General features: G+C 45.2%; 1 protein-coding gene across 2 annotated transcripts in view; it reads right to left on the bottom strand.

Moving 5' to 3' along the window:
* Positions 1-15474, bottom strand: part of LOC133459484 (rho GTPase-activating protein 26-like) — a 165390-nt gene that overhangs the window by 4349 nt on the left and 145567 nt on the right. For both annotated transcript variants that reach the window (XM_061739459.1, XM_061739460.1), the window contains exons 21-23: positions 3580-3615; positions 3384-3506; positions 1203-1294 (exon numbers count right to left, since the gene is read on the bottom strand). In XM_061739459.1, coding sequence (XP_061595443.1) covers positions 1203-1294; positions 3384-3506; positions 3580-3615 — 251 coding nt within the window. The remainder of the gene's footprint in view (positions 1-1202; positions 1295-3383; positions 3507-3579; positions 3616-15474) is intronic.

The raw sequence follows: 15474 nt of genomic DNA, 5'->3' as shown, positions 1-15474 counted from the left end.
TGCAGTGTTCAGATACCACTCGGAGGATTACATGTCCCCAGGGTCACATTTTGACCCAAGAGGCTCAGATAACACTGCTAGGGTTACATAACTCTCAACAGTCTTCGTGCAGCCGACTCTAAATAGACTCTATCATCTGGCATGACCAAGAAAAATAAAGCCCTGTCATTACTCTTCTGAGGGGAAACAGAAATTCTCCTAACGTAAAACGATTGCTGTAAATGCCAACTGAGATGAGGTGAGATTACAGAGCAAAGCTAGTGGTTATATTCCTCCTTAAATCTGCTCAAATCTGCTACCAAAGAGGGGAGAGAAGAGCTGAGCGATCTCCCTTTGTGCGCTCTTGAACGGCGAGGATAACCGTACTTTACTTTCATCCAAAACAAAGCAAACAAGTCTTTTCCGAAGTAAAAGAAGATGTTAAGATCTGTGCTGCAGGCGGGAGAGCGAGGCAGCATCGTCTTCCACGCCAGCGTTGAACACCGTATATTCTAATACCACAAAAAGAGACTTAACAAAAGAGAAAGTGCCTGAAACCCGATGGATTCAGTCTCCACATGTAAAGTGTTGGTTTATACAGGACTGTCTCAGAAAATTAGAATATTGTGATAAAGTCCTTTATTTTCTGTAATGCAAAAATGTCATACATTCTGGATTCATTACAAATCAACTGAAATATTGCAAGCCTTTTATTATTTTAATATTGCTGATCATGGCTTACAGTTTAAGAAAACTCAAATATCCTATCTCAAAAAATTTGAATATTCTGGGAATCTTAATCTTAAACTGTAAGCCATAATCAGCAATATTAAAATAATAAAAGGCTTGCAATATTTCAGTTGATTTGTAAAGAATCCAGAATGTATGACATTTTTGTTTGTTTAATTGCATTACAGAAAATAAAGAACTTTATCACAATATTCAAATTTTCTGACAGTCCTGTAAGCTTTTTTTAAACAACTCTTTTCTTCAACATGAAGAAATATTTACTGGAAATATTTTACATTACAGTCAAAAAACCTTTTGGATGCGAGTCTTTGCTTGCTGTTACAGTTGGGACTCATCTAAATAGTTACAGAAATCCGGCATTGGGGAAAAGAAACATTTTTTGTGGATGACTGTTTTGACAACAAATTGTTTCCAAATGCCAAAACACATTTTTCCTTGTGCGTTGCTCCTGGCGGGACCGGAGCGTGACTCACCGTTCTGAAAGACGGTCCCGGCGATGAAGGACAGCTCCGAGTCGTGCTCTGCTTTGCAGGCGTACAGCGCCCGAGCCTTCCTCCCCGCAGCGCTGCAAGCACAAACTAAAGCTGTGATTCAGTTCATGGGAAACGAGAATAGTTTCAGCGTTAACCACTGCTTCATAATGACAAAGTTGCTACATTAACACCTTATCGCGGTTATTTTCTGCACATCGTAACGAATGTGATGTTGTCAGACTGTAAAAGGTGTAAAGCAGTGCAACGTTTTCATCTTCATTAAGACGACACGCGATCGACGAGTAAAGCTCGTGTCTGAACGGAGCTCCGGGTCTCGGCGGGACAAACTCCCGCTCCACTTCTCATGCAAGTCATTTCTCAGATTCCTGGACGTGCCACAGACTCTGCAGACGGATGCAGAGAGGAGCAGCTCTGGGGATCTTCCCCCAGAAACACTGGGACACTTGTTTCTGGAAATGTGAGGCAGCAGATGCTGTACCTCCTTTAAAGGGACCTATTATGGCATCTAATACCTATTTTAAACAGGCCTTGAATGTCTTAAAAACAAGCTTTTGATTGTTTTTGCTAGAAATTCAGCCTCTGATCCATGTCTTTATCTTCCCATTCTCTAACCTCATTATCTATGCAGGATTCTGAGTGGGCGGGGCTATGATAATGAGGCTCTGTGCTGATTGGCTGCCTGAATGACACGATACACCGCTACGGAAAAATGGTGGAAGCTCCGGCCGGCGGAGTTAGGGCCTGTCCCATTTCCCCCCCTACCCCTCGTTTTCATCCCTTCCCCTAAATTTTGCGCGTTCCCGTGAGGGTAGTGGTGTCCCAATTCCTCTTTTCACCTAGGGGGAGTGCACATATCGAGGGCGAGTGAGTATGAATCTGTCCCATTCAGAGCGAGGGTTTTCAGATTCACCCTAGATGACCGAGGGCTAGAAAAATTTCCCAAAATGCTTTTCGTCATCAATTGCGGACTGAATAAAAAAAAAAAACATGGCGGAAATTTCTTATTTTTTAGTGAATAAAATCAATATTTTGAGTTAGTTTCTGCATAAAAATGCGTTTTGATTACATTTCTAGCGAGAAATATATATTTTACTTTCATAATATTCACTCAGTGAATGTACATAATCACTCGTTTTCTCCGTTTTTGCGAAGTCTTTTTCAAACCTCACCGGAATAAAGGTTTTATTTAAAGGCGTTATTTGGATAAACTGAGCCCAGGTTGGGGATTTTAACGGTTACTTTTACGCCTGAAAAAATATTAAAACTTAATAAAGTGCCATATTAACAGCGCTACAGCTGAAATTAAAACAGCTTTTAGCTCTCAGCTTCCCGATTAGGGGTAGGGATGAAAACGAGGGGTAGTGGGAGAAATGGGACAGGAACCTGGGAAGATTTCAAGTGCCCTAAAATCTGTCCCTTCTTTTTTAGGGGTAGTGAAGAAAAGAAGGGCGAGTGAAAGAAAGTAGGGCGAGTGAAGAAAAGTAGGGGGTGTATTGGGATTGGGCCTTAGTTGTTGTTCCGGCCAGAGTTAGTTGTGGGCGTGGTTTCACGCATCGCTCCAGTCGTTCCGTAACGACGGGAGCAGAATCTTATTGGCTCGTAGATCCACATCACACTGGACGGCTCATCCGGGCGGCTGTACAGACACTGCAGAATCTGGTTGCTTTCCTCCTTCTCTGAGTTGTCAGGCTGAGGGGAGACCACTTTATAAATGTTAAAGCAAGAAAAAACCTGGTTTTCATCATAGGTCCCCTTTAAATAACTGCAGCAACTACAGGTGCATTTTTATTGTTGAAAATGGGGGAGCTTATGTAAGAAGAGGTGCAGGCCCATCTGAGTAAAAATAGTTCAGAACACATTCTGGATCTGAGCTGGAACACCGATGCACTGGTGAATTCCCTGGTCTGATGAGGGAGATAAGAGATCACATCCACCACGGATCGGCTTGCAGAGATTTGCGAGGTGGAAGATTCCTGCTGGGGGACATTACAGCAGGGAAGACCCGGAATAATGTGGGTTGAGGATCCCGATGCACCGCTTTCATCCAGAGTTTACTTTAGATGACAGTTTCCTGCCCCGTGTACAGTGTGCTGTTCGCTACTTTGAGACCAATTACAAGCTGCTTTCAGTTTCTGTCTCTCACGCGCGGCTGGGACTGACCTGACGGGCGAGGAGTCGCTGGAAGCAGAGGACGCCGGCTGAGGACTGGAGGGGGCTGAGAACATGGGCCAGGACGGGGAACGTGGCGAGGTGGGACTGGGAGATGTTGCATTGACAGGAACACTAACACAGACATACACAACAATATTAGAGAAAGATAGAACTAAATACTGGATGTATAGCACGTTTTTATTACCTTGGCGGTATGATGCCCCGACCCTTTGGGTTCAGCCTGGAAATAAACAATGAGAATCCAATCAAATCAAACTTTGTTTATATAGCACAAGTAGCGCAAAGTGCTTCACATAATAAAATCAACACAAATATATAAAAACTGACACACTCATGGTTAAAAACACACATCAGGTAATTTTCATGCACATCCTCACAGTTATATATGTTAAAGCAAGAAAAAACTCATAATAGGTCCCCTTTAACATAAAAGAATAAGTACATAATCAAATAATTAAAAATAAATAGTTAAAATAGTAATACATAACTAGATAAGAAAGAAAAAGAAATAGTACATTAGAAAATCTAATGACACTGTAGAAAGTTTCTCCCTTTTACCAGAACATAGTTGCTCAGCAAACCCTAAAACATGAGCATGTGTGGTGACAACAGTGGTTCAACTGCGCATAATTCAATTCTGCAGAGATGGAAAGGAAGAAGATTCCTCACTCCCTTGAATTTGATTTTATTGCAGACATCGATCGACAATTAAGTTCATTACTATTTTTATTAACGATTTTTCCAGACAACATCGACTAATCATTGCACCCTACTTGAAAATAATAAAAAACAATGTTGCATGTTGTAAAAAGGCCATTTTCATATCAATATTTTTTCCCCTGCTATTGTGACTCCGTATAAATTTCCAGGTTTAGAGACGAGCATGTGTCTTTGATAATCTAATTTCCTGTCACCATAGTCCTGTAAAATATAATCTATTTCTTTATCTGAGCAGTCTGCGTGCCTTTACCAATTCATGTGTCACTCAATCCATCAAATCAGCTGCTGCAAGATGCTGGTTAACACACACACACATTCAGCTGCCAAACAGCTCATGTACAAGGTAAGATCTGGTTATAAAACATCCTTTCAGTTAATTTTTCTTTGTTACATGTACACACATGGTTAGGTTTGTTGCTACCTTTTGATCGAAGAAAGAGAAAGCAACAACAATCCCAAAATTAAAGCTGCAAGCAGCGATGAACGGGCCCTCGCACCCTTGTGCACGTTCAGGCTGCAGTGGAAGCTTGAATGACTTGATGTAGATTCTTCAGGACTGGACATTTAGCGGATGACACCACCCACGACTCTCTATGTCAAACCATTCAAAAGTTATGGCAGAAAGTAGGAACTATCAAATATGGACCAACCAGATGAAAGGGGGGCGCTCTTTTTGGCGTCTAGCGTCGCCACGGTAACGCTTTTCACTGAGGAAAGTAATATGCATCGTCGCAGGATGGAGACGCACATTTTGATGTATAACACACCTGGGTGCACGTTACGGTTCGGGCGAAGAAGCGACCAAAGAAATGGCATAAATCGCGCCAAAATTACCCGATTAATTCAAAATGGCCGACTTCCTGCTGGGTTTCGGCCATGGCTCCAAGAGACTTTTCTTTAAGTTACGACATGTTACAGGTGTGTAGCGATTTTCCTGCATGTACGTCAAACCGTATTGTGGGGCTTGAGGAACAAAGTTTTCTAGGGGGCGCTGTTGAGCCATTAGGCCACGCCCATTAATGCAAACCATGAAATATAACATTTTTTGCCAGGCCTGGCTTGCTCGCGAAATTTGGTGACTTTTGGGGCACGTTTAGGGGGGCACAAAAGGCCCTCATTTTGTCGGAAGAAGGAAAAAAAGGATAAATAAAATTCCTACAGATACAATACGGCCTTCGCACTGTAAGTGCTCGGGCCCTAATAACTGACAAGTAAACATCAGACATTCATTTTGATTAATAGTTCAACAAAATCATATGAAATAAATACATAAACAAACTAATGAAACTATCCTTGACAAATGAGTTAGTATCCTCAGCTTTATTTACACAACCAGGTGATGGCTGTAACTCTCACTGAGACTTTCCACCTGTAGACAGGTATTTTGGTCAACTCTTCACCAGTAAACTGCTCCAGTTGTCTCATGCGTGAAGGATTTTTCCCCCGCTGGATTCACACAGCCATCACTAAATATTTGGACACAAGCAGCCAGTGGAGAAACCGGTGTCAGAAAGCAGAAAAGCCACTTGTTTGTAACCTCAGCACTTGGCCCGCTACATAACTGTTAAAATCCCACTATAAATTCAGAGAAACTTCAGACTAGATTTCTGAACTGAGAGTAAAATAAATCTGCGCTACTCTCATTCAAATCATACAAATATTAAACCACGATAAAGGAAGGCCCAGCCAGTAAGAAAGTGGAGGAATTCTAGCAACCAAACTGAAAACGGAATGTCCGATGATGCAATCAAACATATTCTTTGATCTTCAGGAAGATCAAAGAGTATGTTTGATTGCATCATCACACATTCCGTTATGACATCAGTGGCTTGTGGGCGGGGCTAAAGCAATTGATGTCATCACATTCATGACATCAGTGGCTTGTGGGCGGGGCTAAAGACAGCCAGAGTCTATAAATTCTGCATTCCACCCATTTGTTGCTCATTCAAAAAGAGGAAGAGCTCAGTGCACTCAAGTTCTGGAAGCTGAATCAGCTGAAAACAACTCAAAATGTCAACAGAATCCCAAAGTTCCTCACTGAGAAGAGGTTCGCGCCTGCAGGAAGCGGGATATTATAATGAAGAGGGAAAGCCAATTATCTCTTATAAAGACAATAGAAAATATGAAAGAGGTCAGCAAGATCCTCACATTGGTACAAGCTGTGGCAGCTTTTTAAATAATCTGGGCCCCTACTCCAGATGCGTTAATAAAAATACACAGCAGGAATTGAGAAAAGGTAAGAAAACCAAGAAGACTGGAGGACAAAAAAGGTCATGGCTAAAGACCATTATGTGTGTTTTCTTTTTCCTTGTTCTGGGTCTTGGAAATGCATTCACGTTTTATCGTTTAACAAACGTCAATGAGGAACTGCATTCATTACAAAAGGAGATGAACAGTTTTTTACCAGACGTTCAGACGATCGCAAAACCAAATTTTGCCTCTGCCTATCTTGGAGCAAGAGTTATCAAACACTTGTCCTCAGACACATATTTGCCCCCAGAACAGAAAAAATCAGTGTTGTGGAGAATATTCCACTGGATTTTTCCACTTTCAGAAAATAAAAAGGAAATAGTGATCAAGGAGCGTTCCACACTACAGGCAGGTGATTGCTGGTGTCTCCCAGGAAACCGTGGACATTTAGTCGTCTCTCTGTCTCACCCTGTTTCCATCACTCACTTGACACTTGGACACATCCTGGAAAGTCAAGCCCTCTATGGACGGATGGAAAGTGCACCCAGGACCTTCTCTGTCTATGGAATGGAGACGGCTGATGGGAAAGGTACATTTCTGGGAAGGATGGAGTATGATCGAGGCGGTAGGGAATTCCAGAATTCCAGTTCTTCCAACTGAATAATGCAGATAACACTGTTTTCAGTCACGTGAAGATCCAGATTGAAACTAACTGGGGAAACACTGACTTCACCTGCATTTACTCTTGGAGGGTTCATGGAGACAAACTGCAACGACCCCCCAGGCACCTAGACCAGGGCGATCGCCACGGCAACGACCCCCAGTCACCTAGACCAGGGCGATCGCCACGGCAACGACCCCCAGGCCGAGTAGACAAATAACAAAATAAAAGTTAAAGGGGACCTACCGTATTTTCGCGACCATAAGGCGCAACTTTTTTTTTTTTTTTTTTTTTTAAATGTGCCGGGCGCCTTAAGAAACGGTGCGCCGTGTCTATTACCTGAATTACGGTAATGTAAGGCCGGCCATGAGAACGGTAAAGGGAGAAGGGGGCGGGTGAAGCTGAATGAGACCATCCACTGAGCTGTTTAATGCGAAACAGAAGATGAAAACTTTTAAGGATTTGCTTGATGTGTAAAGTGAAATAAAATACAATCAAACTAAGTTTTGCTCCCGCTCTATTTAAATAAGCACACATTTGTTCTGCAGCGCGCGTGTGTTTTGCATGTCGGAACCGGTGACTTTCCCCGGTTAAAGCAGCGGCTGGAGCAGCGCGGTGATGGGCGCTGCTGCAACCCGACTTCCTGGTTCCCCAAGCGGTCCAATCGACCTGGTTCCCGGCCGCTTTGCGAGCAGAGATTTCTGGGGTCTGTCTCAGGTCTGATCAGCTTCACCCTCCGAAATTTGCAGCCAAATCTGTCGGTTACAAACCCGGTACCGGACCCCGACATGCGCGGGTGTGTATTCGCGGCGCGACACACAGATTCTCATTTATGTAGCGCTTGACTGGCGCAGCTGATGGACAGAAACCTATGGTGATTTTTAAAAGAAAAACTTTGCATAAGACGTTTCCAGCCGGAGTCATTATAAGGACGAATGGAAAGGGGGGGGCTGGATGAAGGGATGATGATGATCAGGTGGCTGAGACAGGTCTGGAAATTCGGACTGGAGCTCCTGTCGGATACAAACCCCGGTACCGGCTCCCCGACAGCGCGTGTGTGAGCGGGTCCAGCGCGGGGGAGCAGACGGGGAGCGGACCCGGGACCAGCGCGGAGCGGGACCCGGGACGCGGGACCCGGGACGCGGGACCCGGGACGCGGGACCCGGGACGCGGGACCCGGGACGCGGGACCCGGGACGCGGGACCCGGGACGCGGGACCCGGGACGCGGGACCCGGGACGCGGGACCCGGGACGCGGGACCCGGGACCGCCGCGGTCGGGATCCGCAGCACAACGCAGCACAACGGGGTATGAAACGTTTATTTTCTTACCTTTATTTATTCAGGGGTCTGTCCCAGGTCGGAACAACTTCACCCTGCGAGATTTTCAGGCAAATCTGTCGGTTTGATCTCTGGTAGCCTAACCAAGATGCAGAGGATGCGCTCAGGAGCCGCCAGGCTCCCGCCGCGGGTTTGCCGGGCCAGGGCGCACCATCCCCGGGGCAGATCCGGCCGAAATGCCGCTGGTCTTTCCCCGGGAGCCCCTACTCCCATACAGGTGGGTGGCTTCGGTCCCAGCCGGTCCGAACAGGTCACATTCCCGGTTAAAGCCGCTGTGACGCGCGCTGCTCCACCCCGCTGGGGAGAGACGGGCTCTGCGCGGTGGAGGATCCGCACAACGGGGTATGAAAAGTTTATTTACTGTTGTGCAGAAAGTGACTGACACCGAGGAAATTCGGACTGGCGCAGCTGAATTAGCGGAGCTCTTTAATGCAGAAACAGAGGTTTTGCTCCCGCTCTATTTTTTAAATAAGCGCTTGTGTGCTTGTGTGTGCGTTCTGCATGTGTGTGCGTTCTGCAGCGGGTGTGTGTGTTTTCCGGCCGGCGTGTTTTGCGGCACGCGTGTGTGCAGCTCTGCTCTGTAGACTGCGCCTTTTGGGTCGGTGCGCCATATGTATGTTTTAAATCTAAAAATGACACACAAAAATGAGGGTGCGCCTTTCCACACGGTGCGCCGAATGGTCGCGAAAATACGGTATTATGGCATCTAATAGCTATTTTAAACAGGCCTTGAATGTCTGAAAAACAAGCTTTTGATTGTTTTTGCTAAATAAATTAGAAATTCAGCCTCTGATCCATGTCTTTATCTTCCCAGTCTCTAACCTCATTATCTATGCAGGATTCTGAGTGGGCGGGGCTATGATAATGAGGCTCTGTGCTGATTGGCTGCCTGAATGACGCGATACACCGCTACGAAAAAATGGCGGAAGCTCCGGCCGGTGGAGTTAGTTGTGGGCGTGGTTTCACGCATCGGAGGTCAAACTATGTAAATTGCATTGTCGTTACGTAACGAAAGGGAGCAGAATCTTATTGGCTCGTAGATCCACATCACACTGGACGATCATCCGGGCGGCTGTACAGGCACTGCAGAATTTGGTTGCTTTTCTCCTTCTCTGAGTTGGCAGGCTGAGGGGAGACCACTTTATATATGTTAAAGCAAGAAAAAACCTGTTTTTCATAATAGGTCCCCTTTAACATAACGTTCTTTATTCTACGTTGAGAACTAGAATATTACTACTACTTCTACTGTCATTTAGCAGAACCTTTTATCCAAAGCGACACTGAGACACACACACCATGGAGCAATTAGGGTTAAGGCCTTGCTCAGGGGCCCAGGGCGGTTCCTGGGTCCTCCAGACCCAAGCCCACCTCTGTAGCCACTGGACTACCAGCCACCTCTGTAGCCACTGGACTACCAGCCCACCTCTGTAGCCACTAGACTACCACCCCCGTCAAAAAGATGTTCTTACAACAAGCAAGATAGTACAGCGAAGAAGGTCATGAATCTCCTATTATAACCAATTTTTTTCATCTCCACCTGCCTGCTGTGTGCTGTTGACATCCCCGACTCCCCCAGTCTGGCCTTCGGCAGGAGGGTCCCCCCTTATGATCCAGGTCCTGCTCAAGGTTTCTTCCCTCCTAAAGGGGAGTTTTTCTTGCCACTGTTTGGCTTAAGGCTTTTCTCCCACTAGGGGAGTTTTTACCTGCCATTGTTTATGTAATAATTGCTCGGGGGTTTATGTTCAGTCCTGCCTCAGGTGGAGGAGTTCAAGTATTTCGGGGTCTTGTTCACGAGTGAGGGAACGATGGAGCGGGAGATTGACAGACGGATCGGTGCAGCGTCCGCAGTTATGCGGTCGATGTACTGGACCGTCGTGGTGAAGAGGGAGCTGAGTCGAAAGGCGAAGCTCTCGATTTACCGGTCAATCTACGCACTTACCCTCACCTATGGTCATGAACTTTGGGTAGTGACCGAAAGGACAAGATCGCTGATACAAGCGGCCGAGATGAGTTTCCTCCGCAGGGTGGCTGGACGCTCCCTTAGAGATAGGGTGAGGAGTTCGGTCACCCGGGAGGAGCTCGGAGTCGAGCCGCTGCTCCTCCACATTGAGAGGAGTCAGCTGAGGTGGCTTGGGCATCTGTACCGGATGCCTCCTGGACGCCTCCCTAGGGAGGTGGTTCCAGGCATGTCCCACCGGGAGGAGACCCCGGGGAAGACCCGGGACACGCTGGAGAGACTATGTCTCTCGGCTGGCCTGGGAACGCCTCGGACTCCCCTCGGAAGAGCTGGAGGAAGAGCTGGAGGAAGAGATGGAGGAAGAGTCTGGGGTGAAGGAAGTCTGGGCATCTCTGGTGAGGCTGCTGCCCCCGCGACCCGGGAACGGATAAGCGACGGACGATGGATGGATGGATGCATGGTTTATGTTCATGTTCTGGGTCTCTGGAAAGCGTCTAGAGACAACATCTGTTGTATTAGACGCTATATAAATAAAATTGAATTGAATTGAATTAAGTCATTTCATTAATATTTATTTATAGCGTACTTATTCACATACAAAGACTCAGAAGCAGGGTCTTTTTAAAGAGGTAATTTTCATGCACATCCTCACAGTTATATATGTTAAAGCAAGAAAAAACTCATAATAGGTCCCCTTTAACATAAAAGAATAAATACATAATCAAATAATTAAAAATAAATAGTTAAAATAGTAATACATAACTAGATAAGAAAGAAAAAGAAATAGTACATTAGAAAATCTAATGACACTGTAGAAAGTTTCTCCCTTTTACCAGAACAGAGTTGCTCAGCAAACCCTAAAACATGAGCATGTGTGGTGACAATAGTGGTTCAACTGCACATAATTCAATTCTGCAGAGATGGAAAGGAAGAAGATTCCTCACTCCCTTGAATTTGATCGACAATTAAGTTCATTACTATTTTTATTAACGATTTTTCCAGACAACATCGACTAATCATTGCACCCTACTTGAAAATACTAAAAAACAATGTTGCATGTTGTAAAAAGGCCATTTTCATATCAATATTTTTTCCCCTGCTATTGTGACTCCGTATAAATGTTGTTTCTTTCCAGGTTTAGAGACGAGCATGTCTCTTTGATAATCTAATTTCCTGTCACCATAGTCCTGTAAAATATAATCTATTTCTTTATCTGAGCAGTCTGCGTGCCTTTACCAATTCATGTGTCACTCAATCCATCAACTCAGCTGCTGCAAGATGCTGGTTAACAGACACACACACATTCAGCTGCCAAACAGCTCATGTACAAGGTAAGATCTGGTTATAAAACATCCTTTCAGTTAATTTTTCTATGTTACATGTACACACATGGTTAGGTTTGTTGCTACCTTTTGATCGAAGAAAGAGAAAGCAACAACAATCCCAAAATTAAAGCTGCAAGCAGCGATGAACGGGCCCTTGCACCCTTGTGCACGTTCAGGCTGCAGTGGAAGCTTGTATGACTTGATGTAGATTCTTCAGGCCTGGACATTTAGCGGATGAAACTACCCACAACTCTCTATATCAAACCATTCAAAAGTTATGGCAGAAAGTAGGAACTATCAAATATGGACCAACCAGATGAAAGGGGGGCACTCTTTTTGGCGTCTAGCGTCGCCACGGTAACGCTTTTCACTGAGGAAAGTAATATGCATCGTCGCAGGATGGAGACGCACATTTTGATGTATAACACACCTGGGTGCACGTTACGGTTCGGGCGAAGAAGCGACCAAAGAAATGGCATAAATTGCGCCAAAATTACACGATTAATTAAAAATGGTCAACTTCCTGTTGGGTTTCGGCCATGGCGCCAAGAGACTTTTCTTTAAGTTACGACATGTTACAGGTGTGTACCGATTTTCCTGCATGTACGTCAAACCGTATTGTGGGGCTTGAGGCACAAAGTTTTCTAGGGGGCGCTGTTGAGCCATTAGGCCACGCCCATTAATGCAAACCATGAAATATCACATTTTTTGCCAGGCCTGGCTTGCTCGCGAAATTTGGTGACTTTTGGGGCACATTTAGGGGGAAAAAAAAGGCCCTCATTTTGTCGGAAGAAGGAAAAAAAGGATAAATAAAATTCCTACAGATACAATACGGCCTTCGCACTGTATGTGCTCGGGCCCTAATAACTGACAAGTAAACATCAGACATTAATTTTGATTAATAGTTCAACAAAATCATATGAAATAAATAAATAAACAAACTAATGAAACTATCCTTGACAAATGAGTTAGTATCCTCAGCTTTATTTACACAACCAGGTGATGGCTGTAACTCTCACTGAGACTTTCCACCTGTAGACAGGTATTTTGGTCAACTCTTCACCAGTAAACTGCTCCAGTTGTCTCATGCGTGAAGGATTTCTTCCCCCGCTGGATTCACACAGCCATCACTAAATATTTGGACACAAGCCGCCAGTGGAGAAACCGGTGTCAGAAAGCAGAAAAGCCACTTGTTTGTAACCTCAGCACTTGGCCTGCTACATAACTGTTAAAATCCCACTATAAATTCAGAGAAACTTCAGACTAGATTTCTGAACTGAGAGTAAAATAAATCTGCGCTACTCTCATTCAAATCATACAAATATTAAACCACGATAAAGGAAGGCCCAGCCAGTAAGAAAGTGGAGGAATTCTAGCAACCAAACTGAAAACGGAATGTCCGATGATGCAATCAAACATATTCTTTGGTCTTCAGGAAGATCAAAGAATATGTTTGTTCCGTTATGATGTCATCACATTCATGACATCAGTAGCTTGTGGGCGGGGCTAAAGCCAGCCAGAGTCTATAAATTCTGCATTCCACCCATTTGTTGCTCATTCAAAAAGAGGAAGAGCACAGTGTACTCAAGTTCTGGAAGCTGAATCAGCTGAAAACAACTAAAAATGTCAACAGAATCCCAAAGTTCCTCACTGAGAAGAGGTTTGCGCCTGCAGGAAGCGGGATATTATAATGAAGAGGGAAAGCCAATTATCTCTTATAAAGACAATAGAAAATATGAAAGAGGTCAGCAAGATCCTCACATTGGTACAAGCTGTGGCAGCTTTTTAAATAATCTGGGTCCCTACTCCAGATGCGTTAATACAAATACACAGCAACAATTGAGAAAAGGTAGGAAAACCAGGAAGACTGGAGGACAAAAAAGGTCATGGCTAAAGACCATTATGTGTGTTTTCTTTTTCCTTGTTCTGGGTCTTGGAAATGCATTCACGTTTTATCGTTTAACAAACGTCAATGAGGAACTGCATTCATTACAAAAGGAGATGAACAGTTTTTTACCAGACGTTCAGACGATCGCAAAACCAAATTTTGCCTCTGCCTATCTTGGAGCCAGAGTTATTAAACACTTGTCCTCAGACACATATTTGCCCCCAGAACAGAAAAAATCAGTGTTGTGGAGAATATTCCACTGGATTTTTCCACTTTCAGAAAATAAAAAGGAAATAGTGATCAAGGAGCGTTCCACACTACAGGCAGGTGATTGCTGGTGTCTCCCAGGAAACCGTGGACATTTAGTCGTCTCTCTGTCTCACCCTGTTTCCATCACTCACTTGACACTTGGACACATCCTGGAAAGTCAAGCCCTCTATGGACGGATGGAAAGTGCACCCAGGACCTTCTCTGTCTATGGAATGGAGACGGCTGATGGGAAAGGTACATTTCTGGGAAGGATGGAGTATGATCGAGGCGGTAGGGAATTCCAGTTCTTCCAACTGAATAATGCAGATAACACTGTTTTCAGTCACGTGAAGATCCAGATTGAAACTAACTGGGGAAACACTGACTTCACCTGCATTTACTCTTGGAGGGTTCATGGAGACAAACTGCAACGACCCCCCAGGCACCTAGACCAGGGAGATCGCCACGGCAACGACCCCCAGTCACCTAGACCAGGGCGATCGCCACGGCAACGACCCCCAGGCCGAGTAGACAAATAACAAAATAAAAGTTAAAGGGGACCTATTATGGCATCTAATAGCTATTTTAAACAGGCCTTGAATGTCTGAAAAACAAGCTTTTGATTGTTTTTGCTAAATAAATTAGAAATTCAGCCTCTGATCCATGTCTTTATCTTCCCAGTCTCTAACCTCATTATCTATGCAGGATTCTGAGTGGGCGGGGCTATGATAATGAGGCTCTGTGCTGATTGGCTGCCTGAATGACGCGATACACCGCTACGAAAAAATGGCGGAAGCTCCGGCCGGTGGAGTTAGTTGTGGGCGTGGTTTCACGCATCGGAGGTCAAACTATGTAAATTGCATTGTCGTTACGTAACGACGGGAGCAGAATCTTATTGGCTCGTAGATCCACATCACACTGGACGGCTCATCCGGGCGGCTGTACAGGCACTGCAGAATTTGGTTGCTTTTCTCCTTCTCTGAGTTGGCAGGCTGAGGGGAGACCACTTTATATATGGTATGTTAAAGCAAGAGAAAACCTGTTTTTCATAATAGGTCCCCTTTAACATAACGTTCTTTATTCTACGTTGAGAACTAGAATATTACTACTACTTCTACTGTCATTTAGCAGAACCTTTTATCCAAAGCGACTTACATCTGATGCGGTTTTCGTCCCGGTCGTGGAACACTGGACCAGCTCTATACCCTCCGCAGGGTGCTTGAAGGTTCATGGGAATTTGCCCAACCAGTCTACATGTGTTTTGTGGATCTGGAGAAGGCATTTGACCGTGTCCCTCGTGCCATTCTGTGGGGGGTGCTGAGTGAGTATGGAGTCCGGGGCCCTCTACTAAGGGCTGTCCGGTCTCTGTATGATCGAAGCAGGAGTCTGGTTCGCATTGCCGGCAGTTAGTCAGACTTGTTCCCAGTGCATGTTGGACTCCGGCAGGGCTGCCCTTTGTCACCGGTCCTGTTCATCATTTTTATGGACAGGATTTCTAGGCGCAGCCAGGGGCCGGAGGGGATCCGGTTTGGGAACCTCAGGATTTCATCTCTGCTTTTTGCAGATGATGTTGTCCTGTTGGCTTCATCAGACCGGGACCTCCAGCATGTGCTGGGGCGGTTTGCGGCCGAGTGCGACGCGGCAGGGATGAGAATCAGCACCTCCAAGACCGAGGCCATGGTTCTCGACCGGAAAAGGGTGGCATGCCTTCTCCAGGTGGGTGGAGAAGTCCTGCCTCAGGTGGAGGAGT

This window comes from Cololabis saira, chromosome 14, assembly GCF_033807715.1.
Source record: "Cololabis saira isolate AMF1-May2022 chromosome 14, fColSai1.1, whole genome shotgun sequence".
Lineage (NCBI taxonomy): Eukaryota > Metazoa > Chordata > Actinopteri > Beloniformes > Belonidae > Cololabis > Cololabis saira.
Note: the sequence above shows the minus strand (reverse complement) of the source record. Positions and strands in the feature narration are given on the sequence as shown.